Genomic DNA, 21,534 nt, shown 5'->3' on the forward strand with positions numbered 1-21,534 from the left:
AGAGGGGGAATCAGGCGCTGTTGGAGGCTGTCCTCATAGGGAAACGCGGGGTCGAGCTGTAGCGGATCTGGGTATGAACTGAGGGGGAGGGGGTGCAGCGGAATTGGGTGTGAATGGGGTGGGGGTGGGGTTGGACGGAACCTGATTTGGGTGTGAATGGGGAAAGCGGGGGAGGGTAGCTGATTTGGGTGTGAATGGGGAGGTGGTAGTTGACACAGACGTGGACCCCGCATCGGCGTTGGCTCATGGGTTTGCTGTCCAGTCTCGAGTATCCTCGCTCTGTTCCGGGGTCAACGAGGTGACCACAAAGACAAACTGCCGAGGTGCAGCCAGAGAGAGGCAAACGTGACGAAAGCAGATACCACAGTGCAAGCTGTGAGTCGGCGACCGCAACGACCATGACGTAATCTGTGAACTGTGGAAAGCCCGGCAATCCGAGCTATCGTCTCACAAACTGAATTGAACTTACATCAGTGGGTGACACCGAAGTACAGCAAGCGACTTATAGACGCACCTCACTGCCACAATTCGTAGACGCTGGCCTCACCGCCCCGCACCCTCCCCCCCCCCCCCCCCACACACACACTTGGAACTCCACCCAGCCATTCCCGTTCCACACCACGCGCTGTGCGCATGCGCACTGACCTCCAACCGGCGCGCCGTAGCAGACAGCGGCGCCCATGGTACAGGCGGCCGCCACCAGCTCGTTGCCCGTGTGCCGCTCTAGCTCCTCCAACGAGATGTCCTTGAACACCTTGGTGATGAACAGGGCGAAGATGGCGGCCACGTGGGTCACCGGACCCTGACGGGGGGGGGGGGGGGCGGTGTCAGGCGCGCGGCGGTGGGCGTTCATCTCCCGCGGCCGGAGATGAGAGAAAGGACAGAACCAGGGGACGGACGGGGGAGTCGAGTGCGTCGACTCACCTCTCGTCGGCTCACTCGTCGACTCACCATCGTGGTGCTCGCTCAACAGTCAGTCATAGATCACACTGTGCAGCGGCTCGGCAGTCTTCACTTAACAGTGCTTTCGAACCGCATTACGCAACGGTAACAGACAGACACGATAAAAATGGACCGAGTTATACCGCATTGCACGGCACGTGCAAACACGCATGTCTAACGCAGCTAATGTAGCATAATGACAATGATAATTCATAATTAATTCATAGACATGATAATTCATAAGTATTTTTCAAACGTCACATTCCCTACCACACTCTCGAGCCTGAGCGCTTTCCCCGGAGGCTGGGTCGAACCCCTGTGGCTGGCGCGCGTGAGTGGGGTGAGAGGTGTTGGTTACCTCCTTGCCCAGAGGCAGCGCCGTGCAGAGCATTATGGGAAGGAACACCAGCTTGCCGATGCAGGTCACCGGTGAGAATGTGTTCTCCATCTTGACGCCCTGCAGGTAGGCCTTCAGCTCGGGAAATCCCGACCCTGGTGGGCACGCGAGCGAGCTTAACACACAGCCGAGGCTGGTACTCACAAGCGCGGATCATTACTCACATCCGGTGCTATCACGGCCGTGGGAAAACGCCACTGAAGGAAGGATGGGATCCACCGATTGCGTTTAAATTTTGCGTCGTACGACTACACCATTGTGTCCATTTTTGCACTGGTCATGATAGTGGATAATGGATGAGCCTATTTTATCTCCAATCCAGTATTGCTCCAGCCACACCGTTTCACCAACAACATCCCTCAAAACTTATCAGATGTTTCCAGTTTTTCAGATCATCAGGGTGCTACATGTTCATCGGAGCCAGGGATAGCTTATGATATCTCACAGATATCATAAGCTATCCCTGATAGCTTATGAGATAGCTTATGATATCTCACAGCCGGCCACACACGCTTGGTATTGCGTACCCGGCCACCGCTTGGCACAGTGCCAGCGTCAACAGACCTCGCGGCCAATTATCCGCCAGAGTGGGTCACGCATGACCCAGTCACGCACGCCAAACGGTCCGCAGAGCCTGACCGGGTCTGATAGCAAACATAGCGTCAAACAACAACCGCCGATCGTCGACTTCGGAGGTCGACCTCTGCGAGCCCACGTCCACCGACCACTGCAGACCGGAGATCTCCACCGATCGCTGTCGACCGGAGGTCTCCGCCAGATCGCTGTCCGACCGGAGATCTCCGCCGATCGCTGTCGACCGGAGATCTCCGCCGATCGCTGTCCGACTGGAGATCTCCACCGACCACTGCAGACCGGAGATCTCCACAGATCGCTGTCGACCGGAGATCTCCACCGACCGCTGCCGACCGGAGATCCCCACCGACCACTGCCGACCGGAGATCTCCACCGATCGCTGTCAACCGGAGATCTCCACCGACCACTGCCGACCGGAGATGCTCCACCGACCACTTGCCGACCGGAGATCTCCGCTGATCGCTGCCGACCGGAGATCTCCACCGATCGCTGTCAACCGGAGATATCCACCGATCCACTGCCGACCGGAGATCTCCACCGACCACTGCCGACCGGAGATCTCCGTCGATCGCTGCCGACCGGAGATCTCCACCGACCACTGCCGACCGGAGATCTCCGCCGATCCGCTGCCGACCGGAGATCGTCAGCGCGGCCTCGCGCCGCGGCCGGCGCGCCAAACGGTCTGGGGTGAACGTCCGGTCGCCGGGCCCCGCAGCCGCGGCGTGCTCGAACCGGAAGTGCCGGTCCAGGGCCGTGCTGCAGCGCTACAGCTCACGACGAGAGCGGCTCGCTCCGTCAGGCCGGCCCGCGAGCGCTGAACGTGCGCCACGGTCTAAAACGCCCCAGGGGGCTCGCAAGCTGCCGGGCGCTCGGCAGGCGTGACGAATTGCCAGGCAGGTGGCCACTCCCGGGGACGGCGTTGTGGCGGCGCCGCGGAGAACGCGCACGCAGACGTGGCGTGCGGGTTTTTAAATCACGACCAGCGGGAGCGACTCTGACCACGCAGCTTCGCGGTTGGTAACCCGAACGGAAGTCGACGAAATTGATGGGTCTTCTCAGGGTCACTTTCCGCGCTTCGCCGGTCATTCGGTTGTTGCAACACATGGCTAAGCTTGATGTGGCAAAGCGGAGCGAACGAGCTCAACGAGGCGGGTTCATGTGAGCCATCGTCGCCAAGGTGACCGCCACGCTCTGGTCGGGACCGCCGAGCAATCCCGACCTGGCAGCTCGCCAGTGAGGACGCGGTAATAGACCCCGCCTGAGCCCAACAGACTACACTCGATCCCAACAGACTCCCCTCGACCCCAGCCGACCTTGCCCGACCCTTCCCTCAGCGAGCTGGCTCGCTCCTTCTGCACGCCTCAGTGTCAGGCCACTCTGCAGCGGCGCTGACGACAGCGGGCGGGGTCGTCTCCGGACAGACCGACACGATACAACAGCACCGTGCACCGGGTCATCGCCGGCTCCTCTGACCGGCCCGCCTGCCGAGCGCCGGCCCGGCGCGGACTGTCACGCCGTGCACGCAGCGCACCACGTGGCGGCGTGCAGCCCCGCTGGAGCCTCACGTGACGGGCGGGGGGAGAGGGGAGAGGGGGGGGGGGGGCGGTGCCTGCGCTGTGGTGTCGGGCTGCCCGCGGTCCGCACACGTGTCACGCGAGCCGAACAGGCCGCATACACGAGCCAGCTGGGGTGCTGTCAAGATACTATCGGAGCGCTTGCACGGGACGAACGCAATATGCAATAGCGGGCCGGCCTTGCGGTGTCAGACGGCCGAGCAAGGCTTACGGACTGCGCAGCACGCCCGTCGCGATGGTGGTTGTGTGGCCGACTGCCTGATAAACGGCGAGAATCAATAAACACGCTGGTCGGCCACCAACAACACAGGCAGCCTGGTAACGGACCAGTTCCAACCACGCCGAGCGCTTCCACAGAGTCGAGACTGGATGCAGGGCCAATTGGTCTCTGCCTGTCACCGGTACGAGGCCCGCTCGATCCATCGCTCTCGCTGTGCCCTTTCACTGCCCTGACCCGAGTGTGAGCCCTGTTTGAATGCCCTCCGCTTCCATCCGCGACCACGCCCGCCTCTCACCTGTGGCAGTCGGGATGAACCAGGCCAGGAAGAGAGCCGCCGACACAGAGAAGACCGCCGTGAGCAAGAACCAGATCACCACGCGACTCGCTGAGTCTTCAGCCGCCAGAAACGCGTCCAGGCGGTCTGGGGACAGAGGCAGGGCGCCGGGTCAGGTCGGGTCACACCGGTCTGCAGCCACTGCGTTGTCAGTTCGGATCACGAGGCCTCCCGCATTCATGAACCGTTCGCTGTCAAGACACGCAGCCAAGCGTCCTGTGGACACGTGGGTCGCGTCCAGCTTCCAAGCAGACCCCGAGTCCACACCACGCCGCGAGAGCCACGGCTACGAGCAGGCAGCCGTGCGAGGCTGGTCCCAGCCACGCCAGGAAGGCTCACAGCCAAGAAGGCACTCAGGCGGTCTGCAGACACGTCAGGGCAAGTCTTCGTGACGTCTCGCGCTGATCTATGACGCCTGACTGGCGCGTCAACACGCGACAGATTCGATTTTTCAGCTTAGGCCAACCCAAGAAACACCATTTCTATCGTCGCGTTCAGCTTATGGATGTTACATGAGGGCTCATGAACCGCATGCAGCAGCTTTGCGAGGCCATTAAAATTCCTGTTTTACACCAGCGGCGGGCATCATGTCGCCCCCTGCGACTCACGATGGCCCTCTGCGCCTTGTCACGCACCACGTTGCCATACCTCGCACCGCAAACCTTTAACTGACCGTGTTGGTTAAGCCCACGGGGTGCGCTTAACGGCCGGGTAAATTATTGATTTCACCAAATAGACCACGTCGTTGATCAATTCGAGATCGAAATACGAGGCGAAATTGAGGTATATCCGGTCCATATGCTCGCATCGCAATAAGACCCACTAGCATTTTCGCTTTCGACACAGATGACATATCGCGCATAATATCGCAATGCCCTACGAAAATTGTTACAACTGCTACAGCAGAGTGCAACAACGATTTACTTGAGTGTGATGTACGCATCATAAGTCGTCCAGCAGTTGCCTTAAAATGATTGGCAATGACACACCCAAACGCTTCTCGCCATCAACCTTTGTCTGGCTGTGTTGCTGTTTGCTTTTCTTCCATTTTTCAACAACTCACAAAACATGCACACGCACTTGTCAACGCACCAAACGTGTACATTTACGTGTACATGCATGCACTTGCCAGTAGTGAAGCGAGTCCAAAACAGTCAGAGAACAGAGCTGTCATTTCGACAAAAAGTGCACGCATTCCGAATCTGTCAGCAGAACACAACACCCTGGTGCCCGTCAAAGTAGAATGGCACGGTCACGGTTGGCATTTTCAACAGCCTGCCCACACCTCACTCACGCTCACTTCAAACAGGCTTCGGGAAAGCCATCACGGCTGGTCAGCGCGCGGGACATCACTTCGCTGAATGCCACGGTTTTCAAACGATTCGAGCGCTCCAAGCCTTGCTCGACCTAAAAGAGTTGTCCGGGACGCGTGCAGTCCAAACGACGACGCTGTCGTGTATCCTGGCGGCCTTCCACGCAGAAGGTTACGTCGTGGTCTGGGGAGCGAGAAACTGCTGCTGGTTGGGCACCATGGCTGTGAGTGGATCGGGACTAACTGCGTCGCTTTCCAACCGATATATCTAATAGTCCACTCGCGCATGGGTGCTGCGGGACGTTTCTTGCCTGCAGGTGGTCGCCGCGCGAAATAGGGTATCCCGAAAAGATGCAAGAATGAGTTTATGACGTTGTACTTATTTTCTCCTGTCAATGCTAAACCGCAATATGCCCACGCATGTGATCTATCGCAGTTTTGCTACCACGCGGCCAGCTGGCGGTGAGTCAAGCCCCGTTGCGAGAGGGCGTGACCAGTTCGATTTGTGATCATGCCGTTATTGCAGGCATGTGACGAGGTCACATGTGTACAACGCCCAATTATCAAATAACACGATCACATCGGGGACAAATATAATGTAACCTTCCACGCATGCTTAAACTGGGCGACGGTGCGACGTCACAACACCAGGCGTTTCATTCAACAATGCGAGCTTAGTGCACGGTTTGCATGGAGACATGCCAACGAATATTCATCTCTTGTCTGGATCTGGGGCTTTGCCCCCGAGCAAGTCTCTCGGCTCGCGGACGTCGGTGGTTCTGCTGGAGAGCGGCGCGGTGTTATCGCCGCCGGTGGTCCCAGCGTGGAACCCCGGCGGTCACGTCCGTGCAGAGCGCTTGTGGCAGCTGGGGCCAGGACTGCTGTCATCCAGCTGCGGCTGGGCAGACCGTCAGATGCGTCGCTGTATTTTTTTTTTTAGGGCACCTGGCCATTCTTTGTTCAATGTGCTGTCCGGTAAAGCCATGCTGTTTGCCTGTTTTTTACTGGGAAACCTTGAACATGAGAAGAAAGAAATCTGAAGATGTTGTGTTTGTGCGTTGTTCGTAATGATCCAGGCTGCTCGTTAGCGGAACGCTATCCAGATGAACGAATAACAAAAAGGGCCAATCAAGGCCTTATATCCATAAATGGTGTCCTCTGGATTCGTAAATGGTGTCGGTGATCCCAGACAAATCGCCCCGAGCAATATGACGAGGGCGCCAATCCTTGCCTGCCACGGGGTGCGGATGCACCGCTGTCAGAGGACCGGGCCGGCCTCGCAGCGCTTTGGAACCGTTAGCGCGGTTCGGCATGGAGTGAAAGGAAACATTGATGATAATAGCTCGGATCCAGCCCCTCAACTGCCAATCAACTCCCTCGGCTACGCAGCTCGATGACATTCAGATGTGCATCAGCCTTCCTCATCAGCTGCGGCTTCAAAGATGGCGTCCGACAAAGACCGGCCCTGAATGAGTCGTACCGCACAAAAAAATTCTTGGTTTGACAATGATGACGAACTGGGACGTTTGAGCCGTGACAGAGAAAAAAAAAACGAATGGAATTCCTCCCTACAGCAGATGCCGTCATTACATGCATGTGCCCGGTATGGAGTCCAACCAGCAGGGCGGAAGTAAAGTATGCGTGGACTTGAAAACGAAGCATCCACACCGACGCATCCACACGCCAGCGACGGTAATTACCACCACGACCGTCTTTGTCAAAGCAAAGTTTCTCATTCATTTCACCCTCACACCGGTCCGCACCGCTGGCCATGTTCGACAGATGTCCGCCGCGTGCAGTGGTAGAGCTCCTAGCAAGCAACGTGCCCCCCCCCCCCCCCCCCCCGGCTTACAACTGTACAATGTCGAGCCTACGGCCATATCCGATGTCTGTTCGCGTTCAGCCAGCGCTGTGTCTGGCGTCCGCCCGCGCCTGTCACTCGGGCCACCGCAGTGGCGGTGACCCCAGTGACCCGGCCCGCCACCGACACCGATACGGGCCCGGCTAGCCCTTGGTCAGCACCGGCCGCCGGCCGCACTTCACGAACCGGCGGCGAGGCCTCGAGACGAGACATGTCGAACTGTCCCCTTGAGACCACTATCGGACGTCGCAGACGCTTCAACCCTCGACCGTCTCACCGCCGGCCGGCCGGCACTTCACACCGGGGGGGGGGGGGGGGGGGGGGGGAGAGGCTTCTTTCCGCCACTTGAGAGCCCGCCTCTCGGACTGCACCCTGCACTTCACAGTCAGATGACGTCATCTCCCAGAAGCTCGCTGCACGGCAGAGGCGCGGGCTGGCCCGAGCTCTAGCGTTTGTATGAGGTCATCAGTGAGCTGTCCGGGATGTGTGACGTCATCGGTGACAGGGCAGAATGAGGTGTGTCGTCACTGACGGCCAGGGCGGACCGCAACCGAACCGGAATGGGGGTGATTGGGGGAGGGGGGGAGCGAGGGGGCGAAGGGATGCACGCGACGTCCGGATCAATTCTCAGGCCGCTGAACTCGGAATCACGTGATGGCACAAGCAGCGCCTAGTAAATTTGTTTAAGAACGACCATGGCTACAGTCCGTCGGAGTCTGGAGCTTTGTGCCGACTTAAGAGTTCTTAGGAACTCTTGGTGATTTATTACTGGTGCTGCGGATGCAAAGCCAGACCTACGAATAGGGACAAGGCCCTCACAAAAAAATGCAAAAGCCCAGCCATGCGTGAGGGCGCGCAATTCTGTACGTGCGATTGTTGCGAGAACAACAAACGTCTTACTCTGACTGACAACTCTCCCCCGCGCAGCACCTGCAGTAATCGATCCATTACTGTCCATAATTCGAGGAACCCTGGGATACCAAGGGAGGAGTTTTCCCGATTAGAATGTCAGGTATGCAATGTTTTGCTTCTCTATAGTACTGTCGTCACATGGTTTTTGTGATGGTGCCCCGTGCTAACACGCTCTTCCGCGCGAACGTCACCGTCTTAAAATATATGTCCTGTGCAGGCTTGTAAGTCACCTTGAACGGCTCATTGCCTAACATGACGTCGCTGCATCCCCGTCCATCGCGTAAACTGATGCCACTGCATCCCCATCCTACCTCCTTGAAATCGGTTTGCGAACCGAGTCGTATCTCCTTGGATTGGAAACGAAACCCGCTCAATACTGCGTCATGCTGTGCGCGGTGCAAATCGAACAAAGCACCCAAGCGCTGTATTTGGAGTTAAAATCGATTTCGCTGCAGCAGAACCAGACGAGATCCGGGCGCGCGATCCGTAATACCACGCGGCTTACCGAGATCCACTGCGCATGTCGTAAGACGGCGTCTGACGTCACCGCCTCCAGGGACCGACGCACGACGCCCATTGGCTGGCGCAGGCTCAGCCGCCGGGACACGCGCCGCGCGAACAGAGCGGAACAGATACGCTGGTCAGCAGGTCACAAGGCCACCACGAGGTCCTGGTCGCGTGGGTCATGAGTCATCACAGTCTCCCGTCACGACAGGCTCAGTGGTCAGCACAGTGTCATGGTCAGCGTGATGCTCTTGGGGAGCACGATTCGGAACAAAGTACACGGACTCAGCATTCCACGCTGCAGCCGCGCCGCCGTCTAAGCCCCCTCGGAGGGGGTGAGCACAGCTATGTTCTCTTTCCCACCGCATAAAGATAGGCGAAACTTAGGTAAGGCGTTCCTGTCATCTCGTCCTCACAGGCTATCGAGTAATGGGCATGTAGCTACAAGGACTGAAATAAAGCTAGGAGAGTGTGATAGGAAGTCGAAAGCAGCGAAGTGGCTTAGCACTCTGACAAAAGTGAAGGAGCGTTTCACCTCTGTGCAATGGTGCAAAAGTACGCTCTTAGGCTTTCTGACACTACGTTCTGAGCTATTTAAAGAAAGGCTTGAAACTGAGCGAAGCTTCCGGCATATCGTATTCGTTCACAATCTCAAAATTTGAATACCCTCTCACAGTCACTACAGGCTCCTCAAGCGATACAGATATCCAGTGACCTAAAACAATATGTAAGACAATAAAATCGCCTGACACTCGTTAGCCACATTGTTTGAAACAACATTGCCGGAGCTACACGTACGTTGTGCAAGTTAATAATTCCATGCAAGTTAATTGCTTCACAACGGTGATTGTAAATTGACTCCTTATTTTTTTTTTAAAAAAAGCTGCTGAGTGGAGGACGACATCACTGTCACTAATATACAGCAGATATAAAAGGTAAGGGTATGGCCAAGCGCTCACGTTGAATACTCAGCTGCCCTTTTGTGTCGTGACAGCACATACTATAACAAACAAACAAAATGAAAAGGCAGGATAAATCCGCATATTTTCAGTTCGGTACACCTTAAGCCCACAGCAACTGGCCGTTCGCTAGCGGTCTACACTTCTGAAGACCAACAGCACGTGGGCGGCACCCTGTCGACAAGGGGCAGGGGCGAGGACACCGACGGGTTGACTAAGCCGTCATTAAAGCGGCAGGGAACGGAGGTGAGGTAGGGGGGATGGGGAATGTACACACATACTTCAGCATACTTCATGCATACTTCATGCATACTGCATACTTCAGCCGGCGTCAGTCACGAAAAGTCACGCCCGGCTGGCGGCTCCAGACGAGCCCATGCTCAGAAGCCGGGGGCGGCCCCATAGCCGGTGCTGCGTCATGTCCTGCCGGGCTGCACGAGCGCTGCGAAGCAGAAATTTGGCCGGCAAAATGTCGGCAGCGGCAGCGTCGTGACATCTCAGAGGAGGAAAGCTGCGTTTTGCTATTGTTCGGCCTCTGACGTCACATACCGGTCCGAGCCGGAATCGTACCTCGCCGGTCTTGGTGACGTAACGGAATCCCCCTGGCAGACCCGACAGGTGTCCTCATGACTACGGCGGCGCTGTATCAGGGGTGCCGCCGGTCGCAGAGGGAGCGTTACTACGCAGTAGTCAAAGGCAGAGACACTGGCACCGGGACGCTTTGTTTAATGCACGGCGCCTTAAAAGATAGAGGACTTGCATGGACGGCCGAGCAGCTGATAGGTGAACCTTGATAGCATAGGTCGAACACGAGCGCGGCTGAAAATGACGGCTAATTTCCCATCCGTGTCATATTTTCTGGTCTAGTCGCACCCATTTCTGCTTGCATCCCCACATGCACGCGGAGACCCGGGCGGCTTCACGCTCTGCGCGTGCGACGCAGACCAGCGATGCCGAATCAGCGCTTCCAGCCGAAGTTAATGGTGGGCTTTGGGAAGGAAGTTGATATTCCGTGCAAACTCACACGTTATTTAAAAAAAACGCCAGATCATCACGTGGGTGGGTTTCCGGATGCAAATTTGCGCTCCTCATCGGTACCATATGTGAGGCCGAAAGCTCGAAGCGAACTTGCGAGTCCCAGTCACCATAGGCGCTCGCTAGTTGCTCCTGACCGGGATGGCCTGTGGCCAGTGGCAGCCGCCGCGCTTAAAGTCAAATGACGTCATAGGCCATGACCGACCACGCGAGCATGGCGGCACGTTAAGCTTTCAGCACAAAATATGCCGTCCACCGCGAATTTCACGATCCGGCGGTGGGATTAGAGTTCAGACAGCAAGTACTCCTCAGCATGGGCGCTTATCCCAGAAATGTATTCATCAAAACGTTGGGACCAAATCCCTTTAAAAAATACTTCCCGAAATATGCGCTCAACTGATCCGGCGGCGCACCAGCTGAAAACGATACATCACAATGAGGCCCAGGGTTCTCCAGGGAGCCCTGGCAGGTTGAATATAACGTGAGTGAGAAATGCGCCAAGATCTCACCTCGCGCTACTTGGGTTCCCCGTGTTTGAACTCTACCAAGATCTAATTCCATCTGGTTCGGCCACCTCAAATCCGATACCGCCGCGAATCCACCTTTTCAAAAACGGTAAATACCATCTGAAACCATCCGTGGAGGTAAAAGTATTTCTGAGAAATAGCCGTATCAATGCGTTATCTCACACTTAATTTAACATCAGTAAAGCCACTTGCTAAAGTCGCTTGTAATAAATGAAAAAGATCCCTTCCATAGCAGTGAGCAGGGAGTCCATTGGATTTTTTCCCGTCGTGGCGACCACCTCAACTAAGATCGATAAGCTTTTCAAGGATTCCGAGAAAACCAGTAGCACAGATCAAATAAGACACGGATAATGCCGTTATGAGTACAAGCTGCAAAATGGTAGGACACCGGCTCTAAGCGCCTTGAAAATATTACAGCACACCAGTGAAGGATTCCGCTTCTTGCCGCTGAAAACTGCATGGCCACAATATCGAAGGCTGCATAGATACATCGGCCGTCAAAAGTGTGACTAGCCTGGACAGGCCAGGCCTCTGAAGCTACACAATGTCCGGTTAGCCGGCGTTAAGGCGCGCTTGACTCGCGGCTTTGCTCAGAACGAACTGTCACATGTAGCATATTTGGGCATCTAAGATTCACTAGGCTCACGATAGCGTCCCATTCATTCGGCTCGTTCAATTGCTACAGACAAGACAGTCCAGCCAGCGTGATTTCGAAGTTTCTGTATCCAGTTCAGTCCAATTCCGGACTGGTTTTTAAGGTGTGAGATCATCAAGACGTATAGAGCTCAAGCACGTGTAGGCTTAAAACGGTATTCACAATCTGATTATGCGCATTAGTCTGCCAGTGATGTTGAGATTACTTGAAGGGCTACTTAAGGCGTCTGTTGCGACGGCTTAGTGACAGCATGCGACGCACATTTCTTGAGGAGATCAGGGCATTAACGTTATCATCCAGGATGTCTTACATGACTTCACCGGACCACCATGCAATAACTCCCCCAACGAATGTACTGTGCGCATGCAGCCCGTTTGACCCGTTTGCCAACTTACGGTTAAACGAATCAACACAGATCGTTCACAAAATAATTTACTTAACGGAGTTTCGACAAATCGTCACTTTTTCCCTCCTGATGGCGCTGGGCAGAAACTCACTTTTTCTCTGATTACGCTGTTAAGCGTAGCGTCTCAAAAAGGTTACGCCCGTATGACTCCCAATTGAGCTAGAGGTGCGAACAAAGGCAGGGTGACCTTGCTACAGGGTGACCTTAAACAAAGGCTTGCCATGAGATGAAACCACCGCTATCAAGCTTCAGGGTTTTAGAGTATTTAGAATAGACTTAAGCATGGTTTGCAGCCACACTCGAGCGTAATGTTACGTTGACCCTCCCCTCCCCTTCTGACGCTTCTGTCACCGTTATAAGGTCCCGGCGGATTTGCATGCACAAGCTCAGTGGTAATTCCGTTTGGCTTATTAGCACAAGTAGCCATATTAATATAATAATTAGCAAAGGGCTTAACGCTCTAGCGGCATTAACCCATCAGATTGTAAAGCCGGAGAGCGGCCTCTACAACTCCCCCCCCCCCCCCTCTCCCGTCACAGCCACCACGCAGAAAGACTGCCCGATCCTGGCGGACCAACCCTCAGTGCCCGCAATCTCGTCTCCGGCCGCGTCCGGTCGGTCGGTGCCGGCCGTCTCGCGGCCTGTGACGTCACGTCCCGCTGCGGTGGGGAACCACGTGCGATACTGCCGGGCGGCTGCCCCACCGCGCGATCGCCTGCTGCCGGGCGGCGAGATAACTGTCGGCTCCCAGCGGCCGTGATGACTGTTGGCTCCCTGTGTCCGTGATAACTGTCAGCTCCCGGCGGCCGTGATGACTGCCGGCTTCCGGCGGCCGTGATGGCTGTTGGCTCCCTATGGCCGTGATGACTGTCGGCTTCCTGTGGCCGTGATGGCTGTTGGCTCCCTGTGGCCGTGATGACTGCCGGCTCCCTGTGGCCATGATGGCTGTTGGCTCCCTGTGGCCGTGATGACTGCCGGCTCCCTGTGGCCATGATGGCTGTTGGCTCCCTGTGGCCGTGATGACTGTCGGCTTCCTGTGGCCGTGATGGCTGTTGGCTCCCTGTGGCCGTGATGACTGTCGGCTTCCTGTGGCCGTGATGGCTGTCGGCTCCCTGTGGCCGTGATGGCTGTCGGCTCCCTGTGGCCGTGATGACTGTCGGCTCCCTGTGGCCGTGATGGCTGTTGGCTCCCTGTGGCCATGATGACTGTCGGCTCCCTGTGGCCGTGATACTGTCGGATCCCTGTGGCCGTGATAACTGTCGGCTGGCTCCCTGTGGCGTGACGAACCGCATAGCCTAACAGACGCGGATGGTGTTTGCCGTAGATCGGTAGCGAGCGGGCGCTCCTGGCCAACCCCGGCGCTTGCGCAACGTGACGCCGTAATATCGAATATCGAAAAACGACGCTGAATCGGTTACATCTGTTTCGTTTCGCACGGGCTTACGTCAGTTTATCGCACACGTCTTCCACATGAATGTTAGAAATGCAGGAAATAGGAACTGACGCGTCGGTTTTTTACAATATCGATCACAGCCGGCATTGAAATAAACACCAGATTACGTCCACTAATATTACAAGATTGGGAGAAGACATATTAGACAAATGCACAATAATGCAAGCAACCTTACCTCACCGCCGTAAGGGTAATGCGATAAAACGTGATCGTTTTGTGGTCGAACTTTAAGCTTTATTCAAAGTTGGTCTCTCCTGTTAATGCTAGACTCAATTTGACAGGTGGTGCAGGACGAAACTACCTGTTGATTTACACTACGATTTATTCCCCATAGAACAAATAGTGGTAGATTGCGCAGGCGCACACCAAGGGTGCGTAGACGGACCTTAGTCCCCGACATAGCAAATGCGGGCCACGGACATAGCACAAAACATGAAATGAGGGCGGCCCTAGAGGCCCATGCGTAGCAATGTTTACGGATAAATGTTTATTACGAATGTTTATTACACCTAATCGTAACATCGGGAGGCCGCGAGAAAAGAGAGGAAAGGCTTCCAAACCACCTTTCCTCCCCCTAGAAAGCAGCGGTCACATCCCCCGCTTCCTAAAGAGCCCCACGGAGGGCCCCCGCCAGGGTCCCTCAAAGTCTTTACACGAAAAAAAAACACTGTGTGCTTCCCTGCTACTTTGCCACAGCACCCAGCAGAACGGGCCAGTGCTCGGGTTTAGCACCCGTGGGCGAAGGGCGAAGTGGAAGTGTCACCTGAGCTGTCAGTCCCATCAGACTGCCCCGCGTGTTCCAGCGGGGTGAATGCATGACTCACATCGGTTGGCGGCTTGCACGGCGACGTCAATGCCGAAGGAGTAGAGTCCCATCAGACTCCCCAGCAGCGTGAGGAACAGCCAGTCCTCGTACCGGCCGCGCGTCTTCGCGCGGAACCAGCTCAGGCAGGAGGATCCACCTGTCGCACAGTCACGTGACAGTGTTACGTGAGCATGCGGTCGCACTGTGGCGAGCAGAAACCTATAGGGCTTTCGTTATCGCACGGACTCTTGCATGGCGAAAAACGGGTGTTGACGAATCCCAAACAATGCTCAACAAAATGTCCCACCACTCCTGGTGATGCCAGCCTGATCGTTTCCGACGAGCAGGAGTCGAATAATTAGTCGGCCTAGTGACGTCTGGAAGAGACGCTTAGCCCCCAAGGTGCCGACCATCTGGTGCCCTGGCCGATGTTAGGAATTTGGAAGGTCATGATTGAGAGCTCCTGTCTGCCACGAGGAGCTGCGTGTTGCAAATGAGACTAATAAGACTGAAGAGCACCATCCATTCCATCCTTCAGAAGTTTTTACTTTTAGCTGGGCCGTTCAGGCGGTCAGTGAAAGGCTCAACTTGAAGAGGACATTGAGCGGACGCCTGACTGGTACCGGCAGCGCGGGATGCTGGTCAGCCCCCATTGAGTCCCTCAGCTGCCCGCACATTCATGACCTCACCACAGACCAGCCGTACCAGGCTGTGTGACGCTTGAAATACGAGCTGTTTTGAAATGAGCCGTTCGAGGCGCGCGCAAACAGCCGCCATCCGGCACGGTTCAATTTCACGAAGTGCCGACATTACGGAGCGGCCTGCTGCCCCCTTTCGCAATACATCGCAATGTGCCAATCTTGACAGGTGTTCTGCTGGGAATAAAGCAGGCTGGACATCTCACGGCTAGTTTACCGGATCACACAGCCCTGACACAGCACCGTGGTCCACGATCCACAGCGACACCTCACGACCTGTGATGGCAACTCACCACATGTGGCCACAACTCACCATCTATGGCGGCAACTCACCATCGGTGGCGACAATCACCGTCGGTGGTGGCAACCGCCATCGGTGGCGATAACCACCATCGGCGGCGACAATCATCATCGGCAGCGACAATCACCATCGGTGGCGAATATCACCATACGTGGCGACAATCACCATCGGTGGCGACAGGTCAAGACCGGTGGCGACAACTCACCATCTGTGGCGACAATTCACGATTCGGGACGCGGCCCCGCCTAACAGCTCACACTCTGTGGCGTCTCGACTCACGACTCACGACTCACGAGCTGTCACGACAGTTCAAGACGTGCGGCGCCATCACACGAGCCACTCACGGTCCGTGGCGCGGTACAACCAGTCGCGGCGGCGGTGGCCGAGGCTGAGGTAGCCAAGGTCTTCGTTCAGCTCGTCCTCCACGGTGGCGTCGTCCATCGAGGTCAGCCGCTCCAGCAGAGGAGCCTGGTGCGGGGCCAGGCGCGGCTCCCCCTGCCGCACGGGAGAGACAAGGGAGATGTCAGAGGACTCAGGCACCAGACACTGCCACACCGGGGGAACACGGGAGACGTCAAGGACTGAGGCACCAGACACTGCCGCACGTGAGAGACACGGGAGACGTCAGAGGACTCAGGCGCCAGACTGCCACACCGACGGGAACACGGGAGACGTCAGAGGACTGAGGCACCAGACACTGCCACACCGGGAGAGACACGGGAGACGTCAGAGGACTGAGGCACCAGACACTGCCACACCGGGGGAACACGGGAGACGTCAGAGGACTCAGGCACCCGACAATGCCGCACCGGGAGAACACGGGAGACGTCAGAGGACTCAGGCACCAGACACTGCCACACCGGGGGAACACGGGAGACGTCAGAGGACTCAGGCACCAGACACTGCCACACCGGGGGAACACGGGAGACGTCAGAGGACTCAGGCACCAGACACTGCCGCACGGGAGAGGACACGGGATACGTCAGAGGACTCAGGCACCAGACACTGCCACACCGGGGGAACACGGGAGACGTCAGAGGACTCAGGCACCAGACACTGCCACACCGGGGGAACACGGGAGACGTCAGAGGACTGAGGCACCCGACAATGCCGCACCGGGGGAACACGGGAGACGTCAGAGGACTGAGGCACCCGACAATGCCGCACCGGGAGAACACGGGAGACGTCAGAGGACTGAGACACCCGACAATGCCGCACCGGGGGAACACGGGAGACGTCAGAGGACTGAGCACCGACAATGCCGCACCGGGAGAACACGGGAGACGTCAGAGGACTCAGGCACCAGACACTGCCACACCGGGGGAACACGGGAGACGTCAGAGGACTGAGGCACCAGACACTGCCACACCGGGGGAACACGGGAGACGTCAGAGGACTGAGACACCAGACACTGCCACACCGGGGGAACACGGGAGACGTCAAAGACCCAGGTCTGCTCATGATGGCACGGACCGATACAGACACGTGTAGAGATTTACGCATAGAGTATACGTGGAACACAGACAATGACCGAGCTGAAACACCCCGCGGCTGGACGGCATCTTCAGCTGACAATCTGGGACCGGGACACGACAGAAACCACGCCGGAACAAGCGCCTGTGTGTGTCAATCTTGACATTGAGTGGTTCTGTGGTCTCAGAATTTCTTATCCTGAACCAATTAAGTCCGAATGAAACCTATGAATGCGTTCAAATTAACCCGGAACATGCCACGTGTAGACATTTACACACAGAGTATCGTGGAAACACAGATTCTTGCTATTGTTTCGATAAAGGCATGTTGCCGAGATATCAGCTCATCTATATTTCCATTGTCCTGGTCTTTCTCCGAGGAATAAGGCCATTACTACTGTCTTATCAGACCAATACTTGTTTTAATCAAATAAGCATGCTTGTGTGATCCCGAACATAAAAGGGGTGGAATGCCACCATGTGCACGCGTATTGGAAACGATGCAATCGCTGATACGCGAAAGTGATTTTCTGAGCCAGCCGGATACACCTGCTACCTGTTAATGCCAAGCAAATCATCGGTCAGGTCTGGGCTGACTGTGAACACGTGGAGAAGCCATTCTCTGACACGACACAAATCGCACAAACACAATTTTTTATTCATTCATTTACGCATCGATTTGACACATTGTCAACCGAGTACAGTCTCCTCGGCAGGCGATCCCCCGTCTCTTATGAGTCTCCGCCCAGCCCGGCCCCGCCCCCGGTGAACCTTGACCTGCCTGCACAGGTGACGCCCGTCAATCAGGGCACCGTGTCACATGACTGCCCGCGGGGGTGCGTCGTTACGCGCCAGCTGGTGCTCGCCCACCCACCTGTGGTAGTCCACAAGGCAAAACAGCCGGCGTACCGACCGCCGGCATGGACTATGCAGGTCGCCGCCTCAGGATGACATTTGAACAGCGCGGACCAGCCGGGCTGCTCGGAGAATCCTGGCATGGCGACTGAGAACGTGCAACTCAGCTTTCTGGGCGGCGATGCGAGCCCCGGCTGGGTAGCTGGCTTATATAGGCGTTGGTGCATCTTGAGAACGCTCAGCGGCTGGGACAGGGGACGTTCTGCCATGTTAGGGTGGGGGTGGGGGAACGGGTGTTCTAATATTCAGCCATTTGGGGGAAGGGGGGTTCATGCTGTTACACCCCGGCTTGGGATCTACCGCCGGTTGGCCCTCCCCTTACTCAGAATCAGCCAATCAGCATCGAACCGGGTGGCCGTCAACCCAGCATCTAAGCGCCGTCGGCTTGACAAACGGGTCGGGCTGGTCAGATGTTTGGTTTCGGGGTCAAAGAGCAGCGCATTAGCGCCAATGAATTGTGTCGAGGGATGCCAGAGAGCCAGGATTCCGACTGCATGAATTTTTATTTACATCCTGCACACCCTGCAGGATGAATTTAGGAATGCTAGAATGCAGGCAACCATGTATTTCTTCCATCCAACGCCCAATGGGCCAACATTAGGTTATCGGAAAGTTTGTGAGGGGGGAGGGGAGTCAGCATCCCTCCCCGCTCCCCTCGTTTCCGCGTCCCTGCTCAGCAGAGGGGTGGAAAGTGGCCGCTAATCACTCGCTTCAAATTTCGCTTGTTCGTTTTCACTTGCACTCACTCCGCATAAACGAGTGCGTTCGTCTGCGGCTTCAGATACTTTTATTTCTGATTGAGTTGGACGCAAAGACATTATGTAGGTGCACAGCATTTCTTTTACTTGACGTTTCATCAATCAGAGGCGTACGCAGGATCTCACAAGGGGCACTACTAAAAATAGCTTACTGAAAACAAAGTTGAGCACGCCGCAGGGGCGTAAAATTTATCGCGGGTCGTAAAACAACATTGTAATATTGCATGTTTTGCGTCTTATTTTTGCACGCTTTGTACGCGTCATATTCAGCTGCACCATTTAGTCAAGCACGCAGTAGCACACATTCGAAATTCGGTAAGGGGAGCGGCACGTGCCACTAAAAAAGGTAAGAAACGAATTAAGACACCAAGAGCAACAACAATATCTAAATCCAAATAAAACGAATCGAGTGGCAAATTACGCACCAAGATATCAGACAAGAGAGGCGTCAAAATCACAACCGTTCTGTCACAAATCACGTACATAACTATCACAACCAATCGATTTACGCTCCGCTGATGAAAAGGTATTAGCTGTACGGATCGCCACACCCACTATGAACAGCCCCCATGCCCATCATGAACGGCCACCGTGCATTGGCGGGGCACCCGGCCCTTCGAAATCACGAATCCCACATCGCTAGATCTGGGGCATCCGAGCCGGCTACCACATCGCCGGAAACACGCCTCCTGTCATTAGCCGGACGCGAGGGTCGCGTCACCGCCGTGAGCTCCGGGCGAGGCGAGCGGCCATGAGCGCGGAGCAGGAGAGCAGGACGCCAGGCCAGCGCCGCTCTCAGCTTACGGAGGGGCGGAACAATGGTCCGCGATACGTCACCGGGTATGCTGTTTTAAGTGACCGCATGTCTCACGCCTGGTGGCCGCCCGCCAACGTGGGAGCAACGGAGCGCCGACACCGAGCGATTGGACGATACTCATGTTCTGATGTCGTGAGTCAGTACGTGGCCGGCGACCGAACGCTTAGCTCTAGTGGCGACACGGTCGAGCGGAAACTTGGGCGATTCGCAGCGCACCAACCACATTCTTTCCTACGTGACGTCACACAAAATTTTTGCCGGACGTGTTCGCACCGCAGCACGTTTTCTGTGAACACCTTCCTAACTGCCGTGACCATAGATATCTCATATCACGTAGCGTAAAATTGTATCATTTGTTAACATGAAATGCAACATATTTATTGTTATATATGCAATTAACATATTCATCAAAGTTTTAGTATATGATTAAGACGTATACGTGGCGTTACAAGGTTATGGTCGTGACAATATCCGCCCCTACAAAAACACGAGATTTTCCTTTGCGGGGACTAGGAGTACTCCTAACAGCGGGGACTTCAAAATACGCTGTTTGTGTGATACGCAAAACAAGGTGTAAAGGTGTATGACTTTGCATGGTGTAAAGGTGTAAAGCACCTTTTTATCACTCGTGGTCGGTCCTGAACATGCGAATCGCCCTCTGTAATTTTGAATACGTTGCTGCCTGTTGTTCAATTTTATATTTGAATATGTTTCACTCCGATCCAGTCGCGGGGAAAGATTTTGTGTGCGTGTGGGAAAGACTCTACGTGACGTAATGTAGAATCTTTGTAGTCCGGGTCGCTGCGAAAACCAAATGGCGCATAACATCTGGAGTATGACGTCATGAGTGCTGTGGAAAGCATAGATTCTTTGTCGTGCGGATCGCTACGCATACACCATTTGTAACACATGCGCCGCAGCAGGTCGTGGCATCGCATGCTTCTCACCAATGCGGCCAAACATGACCCAACCCTCGGCTTCATCACGAGAGAGCATTGTGGGCTCCCTGTTAAGAAGAGAAAGGCACCTTTCGTGTTCCGAGGGAAGTAATCTTCAGGATATGGTTGGCGGATTCGCGTGCTTCTGATGTAACGCTGTGATGTCACTGAGCATGTGCTATAGCAGACCTCCTACAGCCCGACTCACTGAAGTAATATTTACGGTGTGAGTGGAATATTTATTTCACAGTTATGATTTCGTATCCGTCAGCCCTCAAGTGAACCGAACGGATGGGAGTACAAGAATCCGTGCGATGCATACCAGATCGGTCATGAGCTGGGTGACTTGTCTCTCTTGTCTGGGTGAAGTCTCAGTCCAGGCTGTAGTCTTACAGTTGGGAAGTAAGGTAATCTTCATTCCCAACTTTAAGAAGGGGGCTAGTTGTGGAAAGAATACCGTCTTTGTGTATTTTTAGGGAAACGCTCGGCCACGTTCACTGCTGAGCTCCATCCCCCCCCCCCCCATTTTGCGAACCTACGCCCCTGGTTTCAGCGATGTTTGAATGAGCAAACTCGCCAGCATAATCTCATGAACCCGTGCCGCTAAAACTGCGGAGATTCGCGCCCACCTTACCACTTACATAGCCCATCCGCCTGTCCGTGATGAAAACCAAGCCGCGAAAAGTTTGCCACATAGATTTACCGTCAGCTTTCTCACTTCGAACGCCCAATCCAACAACTCATGACAACGTGCGCACGTTGTCCAGTCTCACCTGTTTGTCGCAGTTCGCCATGGTTTTGTCCGGAATCGGGAGTGATCCCACCTTGATCGCAGAGCTCTAGCTCGCGCCTCGCGCGTGCTTCCCCACGTGCGGATCACGCGCGCGCGCGCTCCACCACCTCACCCGCGTACGCCGCGACTGCGGCCGGCGACGGCTGGCGGCGTCCTTTTGCTGGCGATGTGCTCGGCGGCACAGCCGGCTGGGCGTCCGCTGCGCCACCTGCACCAGCACTGTGCACTCGGACATCGGCTTTCACGTCTAGTGATTGCGGACGATCGTGATCACGTGCAGCTTTTGCTCCTGAATAGCTGTAGTGTCCTCATAGCGCTTTGCGTCGGTGCAAAATTAGAATAGAGAGTAACA

The 21,534-nt window shown here is 55.6% G+C and overlaps 1 protein-coding gene across 1 annotated transcript; it reads right to left on the minus strand.

The window, feature by feature from the left end:
* Positions 1 to 645: 645 nt before the first annotated feature.
* On the minus strand, positions 646 to 21,296 carry LOC119109450 (chloride channel protein 2; the record flags this gene model as incomplete). Its single annotated transcript, XM_037233071.1, is given in 6 exon segments — positions 646 to 802; positions 1,301 to 1,434; positions 4,023 to 4,148; positions 14,510 to 14,647; positions 15,834 to 15,984; positions 21,163 to 21,296. Coding segments are annotated over 6 exon segments (727 nt in total), but the record flags the coding sequence as incomplete, so codon positions are not given.
* Between the last annotated feature and the right edge of the window lie 238 nt (positions 21,297 to 21,534).

This window comes from Pollicipes pollicipes, unplaced genomic scaffold (genome assembly GCF_011947565.3).
Source record: "Pollicipes pollicipes isolate AB1234 unplaced genomic scaffold, Ppol_2.1 Scaffold_7231;HRSCAF=8579_pilon_pilon_pilon, whole genome shotgun sequence".
Classification (NCBI taxonomy): domain Eukaryota; kingdom Metazoa; phylum Arthropoda; class Thecostraca; order Pollicipedomorpha; family Pollicipedidae; genus Pollicipes; species Pollicipes pollicipes.